This window comes from Muscardinus avellanarius (genome assembly GCF_963383645.1).
Source record: "Muscardinus avellanarius genome assembly, chromosome: 7".
Taxonomy (NCBI): Eukaryota; Metazoa; Chordata; class Mammalia; order Rodentia; family Gliridae; genus Muscardinus; species Muscardinus avellanarius.
This window is the reverse complement of record NC_137793.1, coordinates 82,360,827-82,377,433: the sequence shown is the minus strand read 5'-3', so window position 1 is coordinate 82,377,433 and position 16,607 is coordinate 82,360,827. Positions and strand designations below refer to the sequence as shown.

Here is a 16,607-nt window from a genome sequence, read left to right as displayed (position 1 = left end):
GTAGGGCAGGGTGACAGCCTTCTGAGGGTGTCATTGGATTTTCATTTTCCCAAGATGCAGTAGGACATAACTCATCAGACTTCTGCAGTTCATTAGTTTCCCTTTAATCTTCTCTCTCTTGATTTATTGTCTTTAGTAAAACAAACCAACAAATGAACAAACAAACCTCACAGACTCCTATGCCTTTTTTAAGCTGCCCTGAATCTATTCTGGAATGAGCCAGGATCTCAGTTAATTAATTTAGCCATGAATTTAAAAATGACAAACAAAGAGCTTTATGCCTGGGTAACCTCTTGACTTTGACCTCGACCTTCTTGAGAGCTCCATTGCTGTGATGCAGGTATCAACTCGAGCTCTGTCTCGCTCCTCACCTTACTCTATGCTGCTGGGTCTCATCTGGATTTCCCTGGAAGTCCCTAGATTACATCCCTGCTCAGTGGTTGGGCCAAGGAGACAGGCATTACCTCTAGCTCCCTCAGGACAGGGTGGTCCTCAATGCCCGGGAACAGAACTCGCATGGCATAGGTACGATAGTCCAGGTAGGGGATTCCTGAGCGGTCCAGGTCGCTGGTTAGCTCGTTGATGTCTGTCTGGAGCTCAGCAAAAGCTGTGAGGGAGGGTGAGACAAGCAGGCTTGGAGGACCCAGCTGGGGACAGGAAGGAGAGGACAGTTTTCAAGAGTGGAGGGAGAACTGGGGTACAGAGACAGTTGGGGTTGGAGGAGTGCGTTGGGAGAGGGAGAGGAATTCCTAGGCTGCCTGGTGGGCCCAGGAATTCCATAGGTCCTCTTGTGTCCCACAAAGGCCCATGTGTTAAAGGCTTGGTCTCTAGTGGCACTACTGGGAGATGATGAAAACTTTAAGAGGTGGGTCTGGTGGGAAGGCTTCAGGTCACTGGGGGCGTGCCCTTGAAGGGGATAGTGAGATGCCAGCCCTTCTTATTTTGCTCTTTTGCTTCTTGGCCATGAGTAGTTTTGCTCTACCATGTACTCTTGCCTTGAAGTGCTGCCATGGGCCCAAGGCAACAGGTTCAACTAACTGATCATGGGCTGAAACCTAAAAATATAAGTTAGATAAACCTTTTCTCTTTATAAGCTGATTATTTTAGGCAGTTGTTATAGTGATGAAAAGTTGAATAGCACTTCTGTGCTTATCTTTAATTTTCATTTTTTTTAACCCATATACTGAAAGAGTGGTTAAAATGAAGAAAAAGGAAGAATACTATAACTTGGCCTATTCAGTAAAGACCCTGGAGGTGATGGAAATGGTTGGCTGAGGGCTCCAGCAAAGACAAATTGCTGGAACAGAACAGGCAAATTGCTGTCCCTTTCTAATCAAGTTGCAAAGACCTTGGGGAGCCCTGGTCATCACACGCGTGGCTAACAGGCTGGTCTGGGCACTCTCCCCCCGGGGCAGGCATGTCACCTTGCACCCACAGAGCCTTGGATTCTCTTTGCCCTGCACAGCTCTTCCCTCTCATCCAGCAGAGGGCTTATTTCGACAATGCCATTTGTAGCAAAAAGAGAAGTGTTTTGATTTCTAATTGAGATGTTTACTCCGGGAGCCTGCCAGGTCTTCAAGCCTGAGAGAATGCCAGGTACACTCGTCACCTCACGGCTGTGGCTGCGTGGGAGACTGGAGAAAACACAATCCCAGCTCCTCCACGCGTTCATGGCCAAGGGTGCCAGCGAGCATGGCCTTCGGCGCTCGGCCTGCAGTACTGACAGAAAACAGACCCCTGGGGAGGCAGGCGAGCCCTGCCTTCAGGGCTGCCATCCCACACGCCACGAAGCAGCCTCTGCAAAGAACTTGAGCTGTACACTGCCATGTGGAGGAGCTCTCTGAGACAATGGGGTCTGCGAGGATGCTCTGATTCAGAGACATAAAGACCCAGAGAAAGAAAGAGGCAGGGTGGGGGCTGGCTAGACTGGGAGTCAGGACAGAGGGGACCGCCACAAGGCAAGGAGACCTGGCTCCTCACGTGTGGGTGCTCTTCACAAGACTTCTGTGGCCCACGGGGTGAAGGCAGTTTCTGGGACCAAAAAGGTGAGAATATAAAGGCTTGGGGTGGGAAGATGGAAATGAGGTGGGAGCCATTTATAAGGAGGAGGGTGGCTGTGCCACGCAGTTAGAGGGTCCAGGAAGCAAAGGCAGGCCTCCTTCCACTCACCCTCCTTACACTCCAGGGCCACCCGGGACTCCAGGTTGTCCATCTGCATCTGGAGCCGCTTGAGCGTGAGGTCGTTCTCCCGAGACTTGCGTTTGTAGGCGATGAGGACGATGATGACGATGATGAGCAGGAGGCTGCCGCCGGCCGCGATGCTGACGATGGCTGGCAGGGTCAGCAAGCTGTCTGAGATGACACTCACCGAGCCAGGCGAGAACACCATCCCGCCCACGTGAACCTGTGCATTGTACACACACAGACGCACACGGATGCACACAGGTGTAGAGCCCTGGCATGCCATCAAATCCTTCACAGTGTGAGGAGGGACGTGACAGACCACAACCACGCAGTACAGATCTGGATACGAAGCAACAACATCCTGTCTTGCTAACTGCCTTCCCTGCCTCGTGTTCGTAACTTGTACCCATTTTAATGCAGGACACGGAGATGAGGAGATACTGAGGGTGTGAGTCAGGCAACGAGGTGGAAGAAGAGCCTTTCTTCACGACACATCATGCGTGCACGGTGAGGAGGAGAGGCGCAAGAAACAGAAGAGGGGCCTACTCACCATGACCTTGTGCTGCCCCGTGAGGTTGGGCGGTTCACAGAGGAGCTGGGTCTCTGACACCGTAACCGCACAAGGGGTCTCTCCAATCAGCACCGTGTAGTTGAGTTTGGCCCCTCCGGAGGCAGGAGGGCAGAGGTTTTTGCCCTGTGGAGAACAGCAATCTTAACAGGAATAATTGACACTTGTGCAGAAGTTAATTGCCTGCTTAAAAAGAGACTAAAGAGACGGGGAAGGGTGGCACCGTGAAAGCCAGTAAGTTGCTCTGTGGCAGTTTCTTTGGAGGGAGTTTCTAATAGCCACAGTTTAGAAGAGAGGAAACAGATGGAGGAGAGAATGAAGAAAGTAAAGAGAGCCAGGAAGAGGCAGAGGAGACAAAACACTATAAAAACAGACATTTGGGGGAGGGCACATGGGATTTAAAACACCAGGAAACTGTGACCTATGAACTGTGGTCATAGGTCACTGTGGCCATGGAAGTGGCACATAAAAAGAAACAGTGATTCCAAGATCATTGTAGAACTTCTGCTTCCAAGTATTCCCAAGAACAAACAAATATTCAAAAGTACTGCTTGGGCCAGGTGCACTGGTGCATGCCTATAATCCTAGGACTTGGGAGGCTGGGACAGGAGGATTGCCCCTTTGCAACCAGCCTCAGCCAGTTAGTGAGACCTTGTTTCAAAAAATAAAAAAGTACTGTTGGGGAATCCCAAGTACCAGATATGCCACTCATGTGGGTAGAGAGTGATAAAGAAGCTCGTTATATAGGGAGATGGCAGCCCTGCATGCAAATGGAAGACACAGAGATGGCACCTCACCTTCAGGATGATGGGCGATCCTGGTTTTTGATCCAGGACTCCAGTAGGGCTGAGCAGTTCAAAGGTCGGGTTGGGGTAGTAGATGAACTTGGTGTCGTTGTAAATCAGCAAGGACTGGACATTGTTAAAGACGAATCCGAACTCGTCTGGCCGTTCCACTGTGTCTAAGCCTGGACGGTAGTCCGTGGTCAGAGAGGGTGCCAGGCAGGTTAGGGTGGTCGTGTTCACAACTTTACACACCTAAAAGGCCCAGAGAGGAGCATTTGAATGCTGAGCACCTGGAGTAGAGGCTGAGGTCTCTCTGCTACCTCCAACTCCATGACTGGCAATACTCATCACCACTGGGTTACTTAGGTGTCTTCATTGCAAGGTGAGGCCCAGAAGGAGAAGGGGGTGGAGGTGAATTTAACCCCATCCATCCATCCATCCATCCATCCATCCATCCATCCATCCATCCACACTATTTCTCTACTTTTTTAGCACAGTGCCACTGTGCTAAGAGTTGAGGCTATAAAGTGAAATAGTCTCAGTCTTGAGGGGCAGACGAATGATTAAACAAGTCTTACTACATGGTCCCAGCAGAGGGACTGGAACATCACAGGGGGACAACATGGTAAAAATCATGAACGGATGTGAAAGATTTTGAATGTGGGAGGAACCAGACACTCTTGGAGTGTCTGTGTCTATGCCTGAGTTCCTGAGTTGAGTATATGTGTGCGCACATGTGTGTGTGTCTGTGTGTTTGTGTGTGTATGTGTGTTTGTGTGTCTGTGTGAGTGTGCATGATTTGGAGCAGGGTAGGAGTGACTCATGAAAGTTTTCCTTTGGAAGAAAGAATGCAGGTTAATATGAAGAATGAGTAGGCTTACCTAGACAAAAGAGGGAGGGGTAGGGCACAAATTCCAAGTAGGGAACAGTACTTCAAGGGCCAGAGACTGAGAGAGCATGGGATGTTTGAGAAAGAAGTATGGTGTGTGTGTGTGTGTGTGTGTGTGTGTGGTGTGGTTTGTGGAGTGGTATGAGAAGAGCACTTTGTCCCGCACATAGTAGGTGTTTAATTAATGCTTTGCTTCCTGAATAAACAAGATCCTGTGACTCGGCGTGTTTTTCTCTAACCATGTGCTCCCAACCCTGCACTGAGTAGAACCTTGGAATTGAGGCTGAGTTCGTGGCATTGTTTTCTCTTGTTAGATTCTGGTCTGCCACTTAAAAATCCCAGCTGGGCTGGTCCCTGATTGGCACAATCTGCACCATTGTTCCTTCTGGCCACTAGTTGTAGGGCTGACCACGGTGGCAGTCAGACTGAAGAAACCACTAAAGGACCCATGCAGGGCTTGGGAAGCAAACCCAGACTTCTGCCCTGCCCCCGCTCCCGGCTCCCATGCTGTCCAGCTCACTTTCAGCTCTCGGAGCCAGGGCGTCCCAGAAAGAGCCAGCAGCATCTCAAGAGCTCAGACTGCTCAAGTACATGTTGTCCTGGCAAGTCCACACGTGTTGTGTGTCTGGCCAACATACACACACTTGGGCTTCATTTTTCAGAAACAGGACTGTGTGTGAAATTGCAAAAAAGCTGACTCTTGCATAGAGATTTTGTCTAGAGATTATATCAGAATTTTATGTCCAAATCTTAACCCTCCCTTTCTGGAGGAAGGTCAAGAATTTAGACAAGCTGGCCTGCTGTGGCCTTCAGGCTATAACAGGAGTCAGTGCCTATTCCTGACTTTCTCACTGAACACTTGAGAAGTCCCTTTAAAATTCAATGTACCTTTTATGTTGCAGGTGGGGACACTGAGGCATGGGAAAAGCAAGGGGTGTAATCAAACTGGTACAATTGAGTCAGGGGATGGAAACCCCAGCTCTGCAGGAAAGACATCAGGCTCAGTGTGCCTCTCCAGCGCCTGTCCCATCTCTGTCCCTGCTCCTCCCTGTTTCCAGAGAGGCGGTCCTTCTATGAATAAGCAAACCAGTCTGCAACAAGAGGCCTCTGTGCTTCCTGCCCTGTGCTGCATGATGCTGTGTTTGCCAAACATTCCTTTGGGTTTTGTGGCTGTGCTCTAGCCTTCTACGCCATCCCCTGTGATTGCTTCAAAACCCAAAGGCGAGGGGTGGCCCTAGGTGGCCTGAGGATGAGATGAGGCCCAGTGAGGCGAAGGGGGCTAGGTGTCTTCTCACCGCCCTCAAGCAGAGGTGCAGGGCAGGTGTTCTGGGCTTGCCATGGTGGTGCCAGTCTTCAGGGGCACCATGTTCCTACTTGGTTTTCCTCTGGGTCTGCCAGCCTGTCACTCCAGGCAGAGAACCATGGAAAACTGAGGGCCCCCAACTCTCCAGAAGGTAGACTACACCTTAGTTCTGGGTCATGGGAGGTGGGTTTGGGGGAAGTTCTGGGGAGACTCTTGCCAGGGCTGCACATTAGTCTTCCAGAGGGGAGAGGGGACCCAGGGCCTGAACCTTCTATTATAAGTGTTAGGTATGGGGGAGCTTCTGCCAAGTCTTCTCTTTCAATAGCTTCCTGAGGATAGAGTCTATACCTTAGGAATCACCCTAGGTAGCCTCCTATTCACTCTGCAAAATTCTCTTTGTAGCATAGTCATTATTTTCTGTATACTGGTGCCTTAACACCTGGGACTCTGCTGCTGGGCTGGCCAATTCCTAGAGAGAGTAGGACTTGCCTATCAAGGAGCATGCTTCCTCTGCAAACCAGTCAACTTACTCCACTTGCCAGGCACCTCCTTTCACACTGAGTCACAGTCCACATATTATAATCACCCCAAGGCCTGGTACCTGACTACTAGGAACAGTCCCAGCTCACAGAGCCTTGTGGAATTGCTCAAAGCAGCCCCTCTGAAGCCGGCTGGCTCTGCTGTGCCTCCTGTGGAAACCTCAACAGAGGCTCTTGCCACTGTTTCTCTCTCTCTCTCCGCATTCTGATGATGTGGGGCTCCCCCAGGTGGCCCCCATGGCATAGCCCCCTTCTCTTGGGATCTGACCTGTGAGCATGACAACCTATACTCTGTCTTGCCATGTCTGAATAACAAGAAAAAATATGTATTTTGTAACAGGTATCTAATTTTCTGGTTTATCCATCCTGCCTCTGTGCTCACTGTTCACACCCTGTACCTCACCTTCTTCCCGAGGTGCTGAAGTCTGACTGAGTGGATGTCCTTGAGCTCCTGGGAACATATAGCTACCCATGGATGTAGAGTGGGCACAGGTTCTTTTTCTGCGGATCAAGCTCTATACTTGGGGGACAAGGCCTGCGCTCACCTAACTCAAAACATTGTGACCACGATGGGTACTGAAGTTGACACAGGTGCCTGCATCTCTGGCGTCCTGGGTGTCCAGCCCACCAGCACTGCATGTGGTCTAGTTGGGAGAATGTGGGAGCTTGGGATCTAGCATGGCCCTGATACCATTCCCTTTGTGGTTGGGAGCAAGCCATGAATCCATTCTGGCCCTAAATTTCCTCATCTATGCAATAGAGGGGGTTGAACCAGATAATCCCTGAGATATTTCTGGGTCCAACCTTCTAGTCCTCTGTCATTTTGTGTAGGCCAGCATTTCTTAAGAGAGCCTTAGTGTGCTGAGAACATGTCAGAGACAGGAGAGGAGATGTACCATCCTCTGCTTGTCCATCTTGGCCCTGTCAGTCTCCTGAAGGTCAGAGCAGTAAGAGGAGTAACTTCTACAAAAAATAATCACTATAACAACACCTTCTAATAATGTTTCAGAAAATACAGACTGAAAGAATGAGATAGACTAAAACAAACTGAAAAGTTTACAGTAACTTAGTCATTCTGTGCTCATCAGAATAAAATAACTTGTTTAAAGATCACAAAAATCCATAATGGAAAAAATTAAATTACATGGCTCTGTGCAGAGAAGTAAAGCAAAACGTTCAACCTGATCATCTCAGCCATTAGGTGCCCAGCAAGGGCCAGAATTATCTGGATGCAGTGACTAGTATTTATCAAGTGCCAACCGAGCGTCAGCCATGGGCCGGCAGGTTACAAATCTGAGGAGTGCAGGAACAGAGAGGATCCTGCCGCTGTTCCAGATAGAGAGGGTAAATGACTCTATCTGGTTGTATAGCTATAGATGGTAGTCTGATCCACAAACATCTGAATGTGTAGCCAGAATTCTCCCCATCCCCATGGCTTCTCATTGGACCTCAAAGTGAGACATGTCATAAAACAGGAACCCCTCTGTGCAGTACTGTAAGTTCTGGAGCCAGTACTTTTATACATTCACTATATCACCTTCTGACAATACATTTTACTGCAATTTAAAAAATCATGGTAAGGTGCGGGTATTTGGGAGCATGATTCTAGGCTCAGAGTCCTGAGCCGACTCTGCTCTCTAGCGGCCAGGCATTCCTATGCTTTACCCACAGTTCATGGCATTATGAAACAGGACAGGGCTGGGTTTATCGAGGACTGAGGTAGACCAGTCGTTACTCACATTGACTGATTCTTTGCCATTAAATTTGACTCGTATCCTTGGCTCCTGAATGACATCCAGGTTAAAACCTGTGATGGTCAATGGTGTGTGGCCACTAGGAACAAGCAGAGGCTGGGTTAGGTAAAATTCACTTGAACCTGGTGCAGTGACCCCAAAATACTGGGATGCCACTCATGAGCCACCCTTGTGCTGCAGGGATTATCCCACATGGCAGCCTGGTACGTCTCTCCTACCCTCTGCCTCACCTGGTGATGCTCCACTCTGGCTCAATGCGCTGGACCCGAGGATCATCAATGTACTCGAACTGCAGGCTGTTATCCACACGGGCCCTGTCCACACTCACGGAGACAGAGACTGGGCCCAGCCCGTTGGCTGATGGGGGTGAAACACACACGATCTCATTCATTGACCTCCTGATTGGGAGATAGAAAGACAGTTGAGAATAAAGTCATGGGCAATAGGGGGTACCCTCTGGCTTGAAAAGACATTGCCCTTGGTCCAAGGGTGGGCCAAGGATGTGTTCTGGCTCTTCTTTTATTTTAGGGCACACATCTTGAATTGGTAGCCATCAGCACTCCTCTCTTTATCTGAAACCCAAACCTAGTGGGATTAGAGAGGGAGCATGCTGGAAAGGGGGTTAGAGAATATGGGACAGAGACAAGGCTCCACAGGCTTTGGGGGATTTAGTACTTTAGTCAACAAATGTTCACTGAGTTCCTTCTATACTAACATAGTGATAACCACATGGTTCTTATCCTTGTAGAGTTTATAAGGAAGAGGTTATCAGGTGAAGAATGCTGGGGAAATTGGGTTCTTATCTATGGATTCTTTCAGAATTCTCTTAGGAGACTTTCCTAAGAGAGAGAAAGTTCCTAGGGCTCCTGAGATTGGCTCACCAAAGTAGGATTTTTTTTTTTGTGGTACTGGGGATTAACCACAGGGGGATCCTCTGAGCTAGATCCCCAGATCTATTTTATTTTTTATTTTGAAACAGGGTCTTGCTCAGTTACTGTATGCTGGCCTTAAATCTGTGATCCTCCTGTCTCAGCCTTCTAAGTACTGGGATTATAGGTATATACCTGTAATTCAACTATTTACTTTTATATGCAGGGGATGCTCTGAGCATAAGTCTCTGTGCTTAAAAACTAGGGGCTATGCATGCTCCATGTTTCTCAAGTCATCATAGCGGGGACTCAGTGAATGCTCCATTATCTTGGTGACTGGAGAGGTCCTGGGAGCCTTTCTTATCTAGGGTTCTCATGGCCCTCACTGCCAATTAGAAGTGACCAGCCTCCCTGGTATATGGGGCATAAACTGACAAGTGGTATGTATTTCTCACAATGGCTGGAATGGTGTCTGGGCCCAGGGGTTAGCAAATAACGTGGGGATGATACAGCAGGCCTATGCGTGAGCCCGCACAGGAACATGTGCACACGACCCTGACGTAGTCTTCTAGTCAGCCTTCAAGTTCAGCTTACCCATAGAACTCGCAGGTCTGGTTGCCCAGGTACACCGCCACACTGCTCCCGGCGCCAAGGTAATGGCCTGTGATGGTCACCATGGTGCCTCCTGACTCTGGCCCTCGGATGGGGTTGAGTGACAGCACGGAAGGGTTCTTTGGAAAGAAGCAGAGAGATGCTCACAGCTTAGGTCCAAGGCTGGACTTAGTCTCTAAGAGGGATTCTCTTCATGCTGGGAGTGGAGGTACTCTTCCTCTCCTTTGCAGTCCCAAATGCTCTCTCTGGGGCTGATACCCTTTCAAAGAGTCCCTGAGCATGTCCAGGGAAGGCAGAGGGCCACATATTGGAATTAATTAACTCCCTGGGGAGTCTTATGCTCATAACCCTGAAAGGAAAGCAGAGGCGACACTGACTAATCTGTCAATTAGTTTACAAATTGAGAACAATTTGAAAATGCCTCTTTATCTAGAGCCTGTCCTGATTGTTTTGGCACAAAATCGATAGGACTGAATAAAGTGTCCATGTCTAGGTGGGGTGGCTGGGAGGCCATGTTCCTGTATGAATGGCTCCGTCCATGTCCCCTTTGTCCTTCCCTGCGCATGTGAGAATTCCTGGTGCTGAGAGATGTCAGTCCATGTTAGACATGGCTTTTCCCACTCCTACCAGAAGGATGGCAATGTCACTGGCTAGGACTTTCCAGTAAGCTCACTAAGTTGTAACATCAAGCCTCAAGCTTAAAAGAGATGTCCAGGCTGAGCTAGACAAGCTGACCAAGGGATTTGCTTCTGCCTGAATGACCATGAGAGGAAAGTGCATTTAACTGAGCAACTACATAGCTGTGAACTCTGGTCTGTGTTAGCCACCCACTACCTGTGGGTCTCCAGGCCAATTTCAGGATCATTCTGGACATGTGTTTGCTCCCTTGTCTGGTGAAGGGGGGGGGCTGCCTTATCCCAAAGCTATTTCCAGATCTGACATCTACAGTTCTCTCCCCATCTCTTCTTCCTGTGTTTGTTTCTCACCTGGCTGTGACTGCAGCCCTCTCTATTCAGAGAGAGAAAAGTACAAGAAAAAGGTAGAAATGCCAAGATGAGAAGACAGAGTCTGAAAAAAAAAATCCAAAATAGCAGTAAAGTGCTTTAGAGGGAAGAGAGTTTTGCAGCCTAATGATTTTTCAAAACTCTTAGCAAGGCTGGTTTGACCCCATCTGCTAGTGTTAACACTTTTTAATGAAGTATTCAATGCGGCAATGTAAGTTAGTGTTACAAGAAGGAATTTGGGGCCCCAGAAGCAAGTTATTGATTCAGTATGAATTTAGCCCCGGCAGACTTCTGGGCCTCCAAAGCAAATTATCGATTCTGTTTGAATTTCATGCCAGTCTTACAGAAAGTCTCTGTGATTCTACTACCTGTTGCTTGAGCACAAAGAGATGTTTTCAGGAGCGGGTGTGCAAACACGAATGTGTGTGCGTGTAATCACACTGACAGTCCTAGACCTGCCTCTCCTGGACCTCTCTCCAGAGGTGTGTCCTGCCGAGTTTCAGCACTCCCCTTTCAACTATGGTTGGCAGGAAACAAAGCATGTGGATAGATATATACCCATTTAATCAGGGTCCTCAGGTGATGTGTCCCCACCCCATTGGATTGGGATTAGTCCATGATATCACATCAGAGGGACAAAACGTGCCCCCCCATACACACCCATGTCTAGGATCCACTTTCTAAGAAAGGCTTGATTTCGCTTTATTTAGAATTCTGGAATTGGTGGCCCTCTGGGACTGCAATGTCTTCACAGCCCAGACCATCCCAGGAAGAAGCTTGTAAGCAGTGAGGCCACAAGTTTCCCTTTTCTGTTCTCCTCTGTGGTCTGCCCAGAGCCTGGTGGTACCTGGCTTGGGGGTGGGGGTGGGGGTGTGGGCCTTCCTGGGGGAAGTCTGGAACAGACAGGAGAGCTCTTGCTGGGTCTCTGCAGCCTGGCCCCTGTACTCACCACAAAGGTATACTGCTGATGGGACTTGGTCATGAACTCTGGCTTACACTCGCCGATGCACAGGCGCACGGGCCCAGAGGTGGTCCCCACCAGCGCGTGACCCATCTCACAGACGATCCTGAGGACGGAGCAAACTTTTCCGTAAGAAGCTGGTCAAAGCTGCCACCCCAGTCATAGTAAATGAGCTATCACAGTCTTGCAAGAGGGCTGGACCAGGACTCAGGTTCACCAGTTTAGCTTTGTGCCCTTTGGGCTTTAGTTTCGCCTGTGCGGTGGGAGGTTGGATCGAATCACCTGTAAAGCCCTGCAGGCCTCTAGGACACTATGTTGCTGAATTCATGACCTGTCCTGTGGTCCCTGGTGCTTAGCAAAGTGTTTAGCCTTCGGTAGGTTCCCAGTATTTGTGGATTAAACAATGTTCAATAGAGAGATCTAGGGACAGCAATTTAGTTGGTATCCTCTCCTTTGTAATAAGGCAACATTGCAGTGTTCCTAAAAAGCCGGTGTAGGTCTCTGTGCTTAGTTGATTCAATTGTGATCTGTTTTCTGCAGTGGGTTATTAAAAGGGGATGATCTGGTGAGACAGGGAACGCTCAAGACAGGAGCTCCCAGGAAAGAGGGGCAGGAAGGGGTGGGGCGCCCATGGCAGTCGGTAGGGGGTGGGAGGCAGGGAGTTCATTAGAGCAGAGCTGACACTGGACTCCCACTTAATCAAGGGCTGAGCACACTGAGCTCGTAGGCAAGAGGGTGACATGGCCTGGGTTGGAAGTCACGTCGCTCACTAACAGAAGAGCTGGAGGGAGGAGGTGTGCAGCCTTTTCTTCCAAGCAGTCCCGATCAATACCCCCAGCGGTGTTCCCCGCCATCTAGGATAAGTGACACAAGCGCTTTTAGACACTGGTTGCCTTAGTCACAGCAGCCTTTTAGAAAGGGTGGGCAGCTGGAGGACGGGGGAGGCACTGAAGAAATCAGGCGCCTGGTGGTACCTCTTGCTTGGAATTTCAGCGCTGGGTGGCATGGGAGAGGGTCCCACACCAGGCTCAGCAAAAATAAGGCCAGGAATGGAGGGAGGGAAGGATTTTTCTTGCCTCCCCACACCATTTAAGAGTTCTGTGCAGTCTGGTGTCCCTGGTAGGTTTGCTTAGTGGGGAGTCAGAAAAACAGACCCCCTCTCCATTAATCCCCGGCATTATCCTGGCACGGTGGGGAAGATCCGTGTTTAACCGAGCGATGCTTATCTCAACAGCTTCTCTAGGAAGGAAGGTAACTAAACAGAGATTTCATTTCGATGTAATAAAACTTGCATTAAACAAATACACCGCGTGCCCGCACACCCAGCCTGCCGCTGGTCCATCTCCTTCATAAACGTTAATCCCAAATAAGTACTTTCACTCCTGGCGAATATTTACTTAACATGCAATAACTGTCTTATTATGTTTAGCATATTAGATGCAACAAGAAAGTACTGAATGTGTATGGAAGAATATCGCTCCCTTCCCTTTCTCTACGAATAAATAAATTAATTATGAACCTGAATAAACATGATAGTGATGATCAATTAGTATTTGACATGTAACCATCTCCTTAAAGGTCATTAGTGGAGCATTTGAGAAGCTTAATTTAAGGTACAGTGTGTGGTTATTTTCACACCGCTACCTGCTTGGAGTAACAACTCTCTCCATTCCCTGGGCACTGGCACCTGAGGCTGTGTGGGGCCCCTGCTTTCCTATGCCCCACTCCCTGCACCCTCAAGGAGCTCCAGAGGAGAATTAAAGATTGAATGTGAGTGCTGGGGAGAGGGGAGAGTATATAGAGAAGAAGAGGGAGCAGGAAAGCCCTTCTCTCTTCTGATCAGGGCTCACTTGCTCACATGGAATCATGCGGTCAAGGTTCCATCCACCCTTGGACACAGGGGAGCGTTGTGGAGAAGGAAGAGGGGGAAGAAATCATCGCAGGCTTGAAGTTATGGAAAAGGGAAATATGAGAAGGGATGAAGGTCATGGCAACACTGAAATGTTCCTCTGCCTGTCTAGGAAAGGAGGAATTCTTGTCTGGCCCTAATCAGATCTCCCTGTAGGGGGTTAACCATGGGCCGGGGCCCCTTGGCACAACTTTCCTAGTATATATTTTTTCTCAGCATTTCTGTTCTAAAAGATAACCTTTATGTGTTAAACATGTTGGAGAAGAGGGACGGATGGGAGATGGAGGCTACCTGACTGTCACAGGCTGAGCACCCGCAGTTGGTTCTGAATGGCCCTGCCTGGTAGAGTGGGAGCTGGGCCTCAGCGAGGCCCAGAGCCAGCCCCTGGTGTCCTCCTGGGTACTGGAGCTGGGCTCTTTCCTCACCAAACCTAAGTGGCCACCGGGCTGGTCCGTTGTGAGCCATAGAAAAGGGTGTGGGTGGGTAGATCTAAAACCTGAACAGGCATGCTAAGAAAATCAGGCAGCAGGTGTGGTGGCGCACCCTTGTAATCCCAGCAACTGGGAGGCTGAGAAAATTGCGGTTCACGGACAGCCTCAAGTATTTAGTGAGGCCCTTTGCAACTCAGTGAGACCCTGTTTCAAAATATAGAATAAAAAATAGGGCTGGGGATGTAGCTCACATGTAGGATGCCCCTGGGTTCCATCCCCAGTACTAAAAAAAATAAAAAATAAAAAATAAAAAATAAAAAAAATAAATCACTCAGCAAAGTGAATGAAACTCAGCTACTTCTGACTCTCCTTCCTTTTCACTTCCAGGGCCCCATGAAAGATCCTGGGTGTGCTCAGTGCAAGTGCTTGTTCTCTGAGCTCAGGAAAATAGAGAGTTAAGAAGCCAGGATGGCGGCAGGGAGTGGACAGGGTCACACAGGGAATGAGAGTCATGCCACAACAGATTCTGCACTTTACAAGAGCTACTGGGTGCTGACGGTGAGAGGCGCCCCACCAGACAGGAGCTCGTATTACTCTTAGGTTCTGCTCCAGGAAGTACATAGGTCTTATCATCTCCAGTTTATAGAGAATGAAATTGAGCCTCACAGGTGCTCAGTGACTTGTCTACAGCCACAATTCTAGTAAGTGAAATACAGGTTAGTTTGCCTCCAAAGTTCATACTTAGATTCACTCTGTTCTACTAATGCTGGGTTAATGGAGCGCTCTGGAAGTCTTTCGGGAGGGGACAGTAGAGACATGGCAACAATGACAGGTGAGGCTTTTGGCAGAGGGTGGTGGAGACACCCATCTCGTTTCCTAAGGCTCTGATAGCTAACCATCATCCCCCCGTCTTCTTAGTTGTGGACCACCACAGGCAGTGATGTACACACCTCCTCTTCCTTCAGGCTTTAAAAGTTTGGTCCCGTGGTTTGATTCCAAGGGGCCTTTCCCCTTCTCTGTCTCCTTCCTGTGTTCTCAGTGACCCTAGAGGCTCCCTGTGTATTATCAGGAGGCACTAGCTTCTAATGGTGGTGTGACAGATTCTACAGGGAATATGGCTGCAGCATCCTAAGGACCATGGAAGTGATTATGGAGACCCTCCATTCCTACATAATATTTTTCAGATCAAACATTTGAGTATCAGGGTGCAAAGTGACTTTCCCAGAGTCACATAGCCCATCAATAGCCAAGCTAGGTCTTGACATCTGGTCTCCTGGGCCCAGCCCAGGGTCCTCATCCCCATGCCACACGATCTCTTAGGGACTGGTGTATAGGGTGCTTAGCTCTCTGGGATGGGAAGTACATGCATCATGGTTCCGTCCTGCCATGTATGAGTTCACAGGTATAGCAGGCGAGAGGGAGTAGGTGGGAGGACCTAAGCTCGGTCAATCTCATGCATTGTCCTTGTTCCAGGAGGGGGCTGAGCTGCTGCCTGGACCTGCATCCCACTGCCCAGAAAACGTCCTGTGCCTGGATCATGCGGCCCTCCTCAGACCTGTGGGGTGCTGATTGCAGGACTAAGCACGGCCCTTTAACCAACATTAACCTAATTGCTGAGTGATAGATGGCACGGCACAAGCATATGGTGAATCATTACCGTGCCCGCTAATCCTGCCCGCGCCCGGGACTCTGCACCGAGCCCGTTTAGCCAAATTCATCTCTTGCAGACATCTGTAACGATTGTGCCTGCTGCTCACTGCCTGGGATGGAGGCTTTAATGATGTTAACAAACTCCGAAACCTCGAAAGTGCTAATGAGTCTGGCACGGTTGGAAACCGGGCTGTATCCAGCTAGGTACGGGGTGTGTTCACTGCCTCCTATCTGCCCCGGGCCTGAGGAGAGGGTGGTGGCGGCATTTTAGGGTCAGCATCAGCCTCAGCAAGGGACCCGTGGCATCATTGTCCTCTCACCCCTCACCCAAGGCTTCTTACACATCCTCACTTCCAGATTCTCTTGGCACCTTCTTCCTATGGCCCTGGGTGAATGCAGTACATTTGCTCCATAAACAGAACTCAGATTCCTTACAGTTGTATAGCACACTAGGCTGATGAAGGTCAGAAAGACTGGACAGCTTGCTAAGGTCTCAGGGATGATGAGTGGAGGAGCCAGGGCTAAAACACAGTTTAATTCCAAATCTCATGAGATTTCAAAGTCCAGCTTCCCAGGAATGTACACTTCTCAGCTGAAAGTCTGACCCTTCTGACCCCTCCAACAAGTTGGAGACCAGTCTGTGTCCAGAGGCCCCAGGCAGGTCCTCTAGGCCAAGGTGGATTGAGGGTCAGAGCGACTGAGGGCCTAGAGCAGCTGGCCACGGGGAGCTCTGCGGACTGCCCCGGCCCCTGCCTGGCTGCTTTTGCCAAGTCCTTGGGCTCTGAAGCACTATTGATGTCATTCTCCTTGTCCCTGTGCCAGATACCCAGCCAGTCTTTTCTCCAAGACTTACTCCTTTCAGGGATAAGGTTGTCCATCAAGGACCAGACCTGGAGGATCGAGGGGATCAGGTCAGCTCTGTCACCTGTCTGCTGCCAGTAGCTATCACATAGACTGAGTCTGGGAATTCACCCTTCTCCCTCTGCCTTTTCTCTGGACCACAGTGGATCATGGCCCCTTGAGTCTCAGACCCACATGCTGGTAAGTCATGGAATAATCAGGTCATTCCTCTCCAGGAGTCTTGCCCACAGCTGTTGTGGAAGAGAAAGAGCCCTGGACTAAGGGTCAGGAGACTCAAGTTCTAATTTT

At 49.4% G+C, this 16,607-nt stretch overlaps 1 protein-coding gene across 1 annotated transcript in view; it reads right to left on the bottom strand.

Annotated features, from left to right (window-relative positions):
* PLXNA2 (plexin A2) overlaps positions 1–16,607 on the bottom strand; it is a gene marked incomplete at both ends in the record, with an annotated part of 192,311 nt that overhangs the window by 15,997 nt on the left and 159,707 nt on the right. The window contains 8 exons of the mRNA XM_080699264.1: positions 465–607; positions 2,170–2,404; positions 2,735–2,878; positions 3,550–3,789; positions 8,008–8,101; positions 8,253–8,420; positions 9,486–9,622; positions 11,457–11,574. Coding sequence (XP_080555390.1) covers positions 465–607; positions 2,170–2,404; positions 2,735–2,878; positions 3,550–3,789; positions 8,008–8,101; positions 8,253–8,420; positions 9,486–9,622; positions 11,457–11,574 — 1,279 coding nt within the window. The remainder of the gene's footprint in view (positions 1–464; positions 608–2,169; positions 2,405–2,734; positions 2,879–3,549; positions 3,790–8,007; positions 8,102–8,252; positions 8,421–9,485; positions 9,623–11,456; positions 11,575–16,607) is intronic.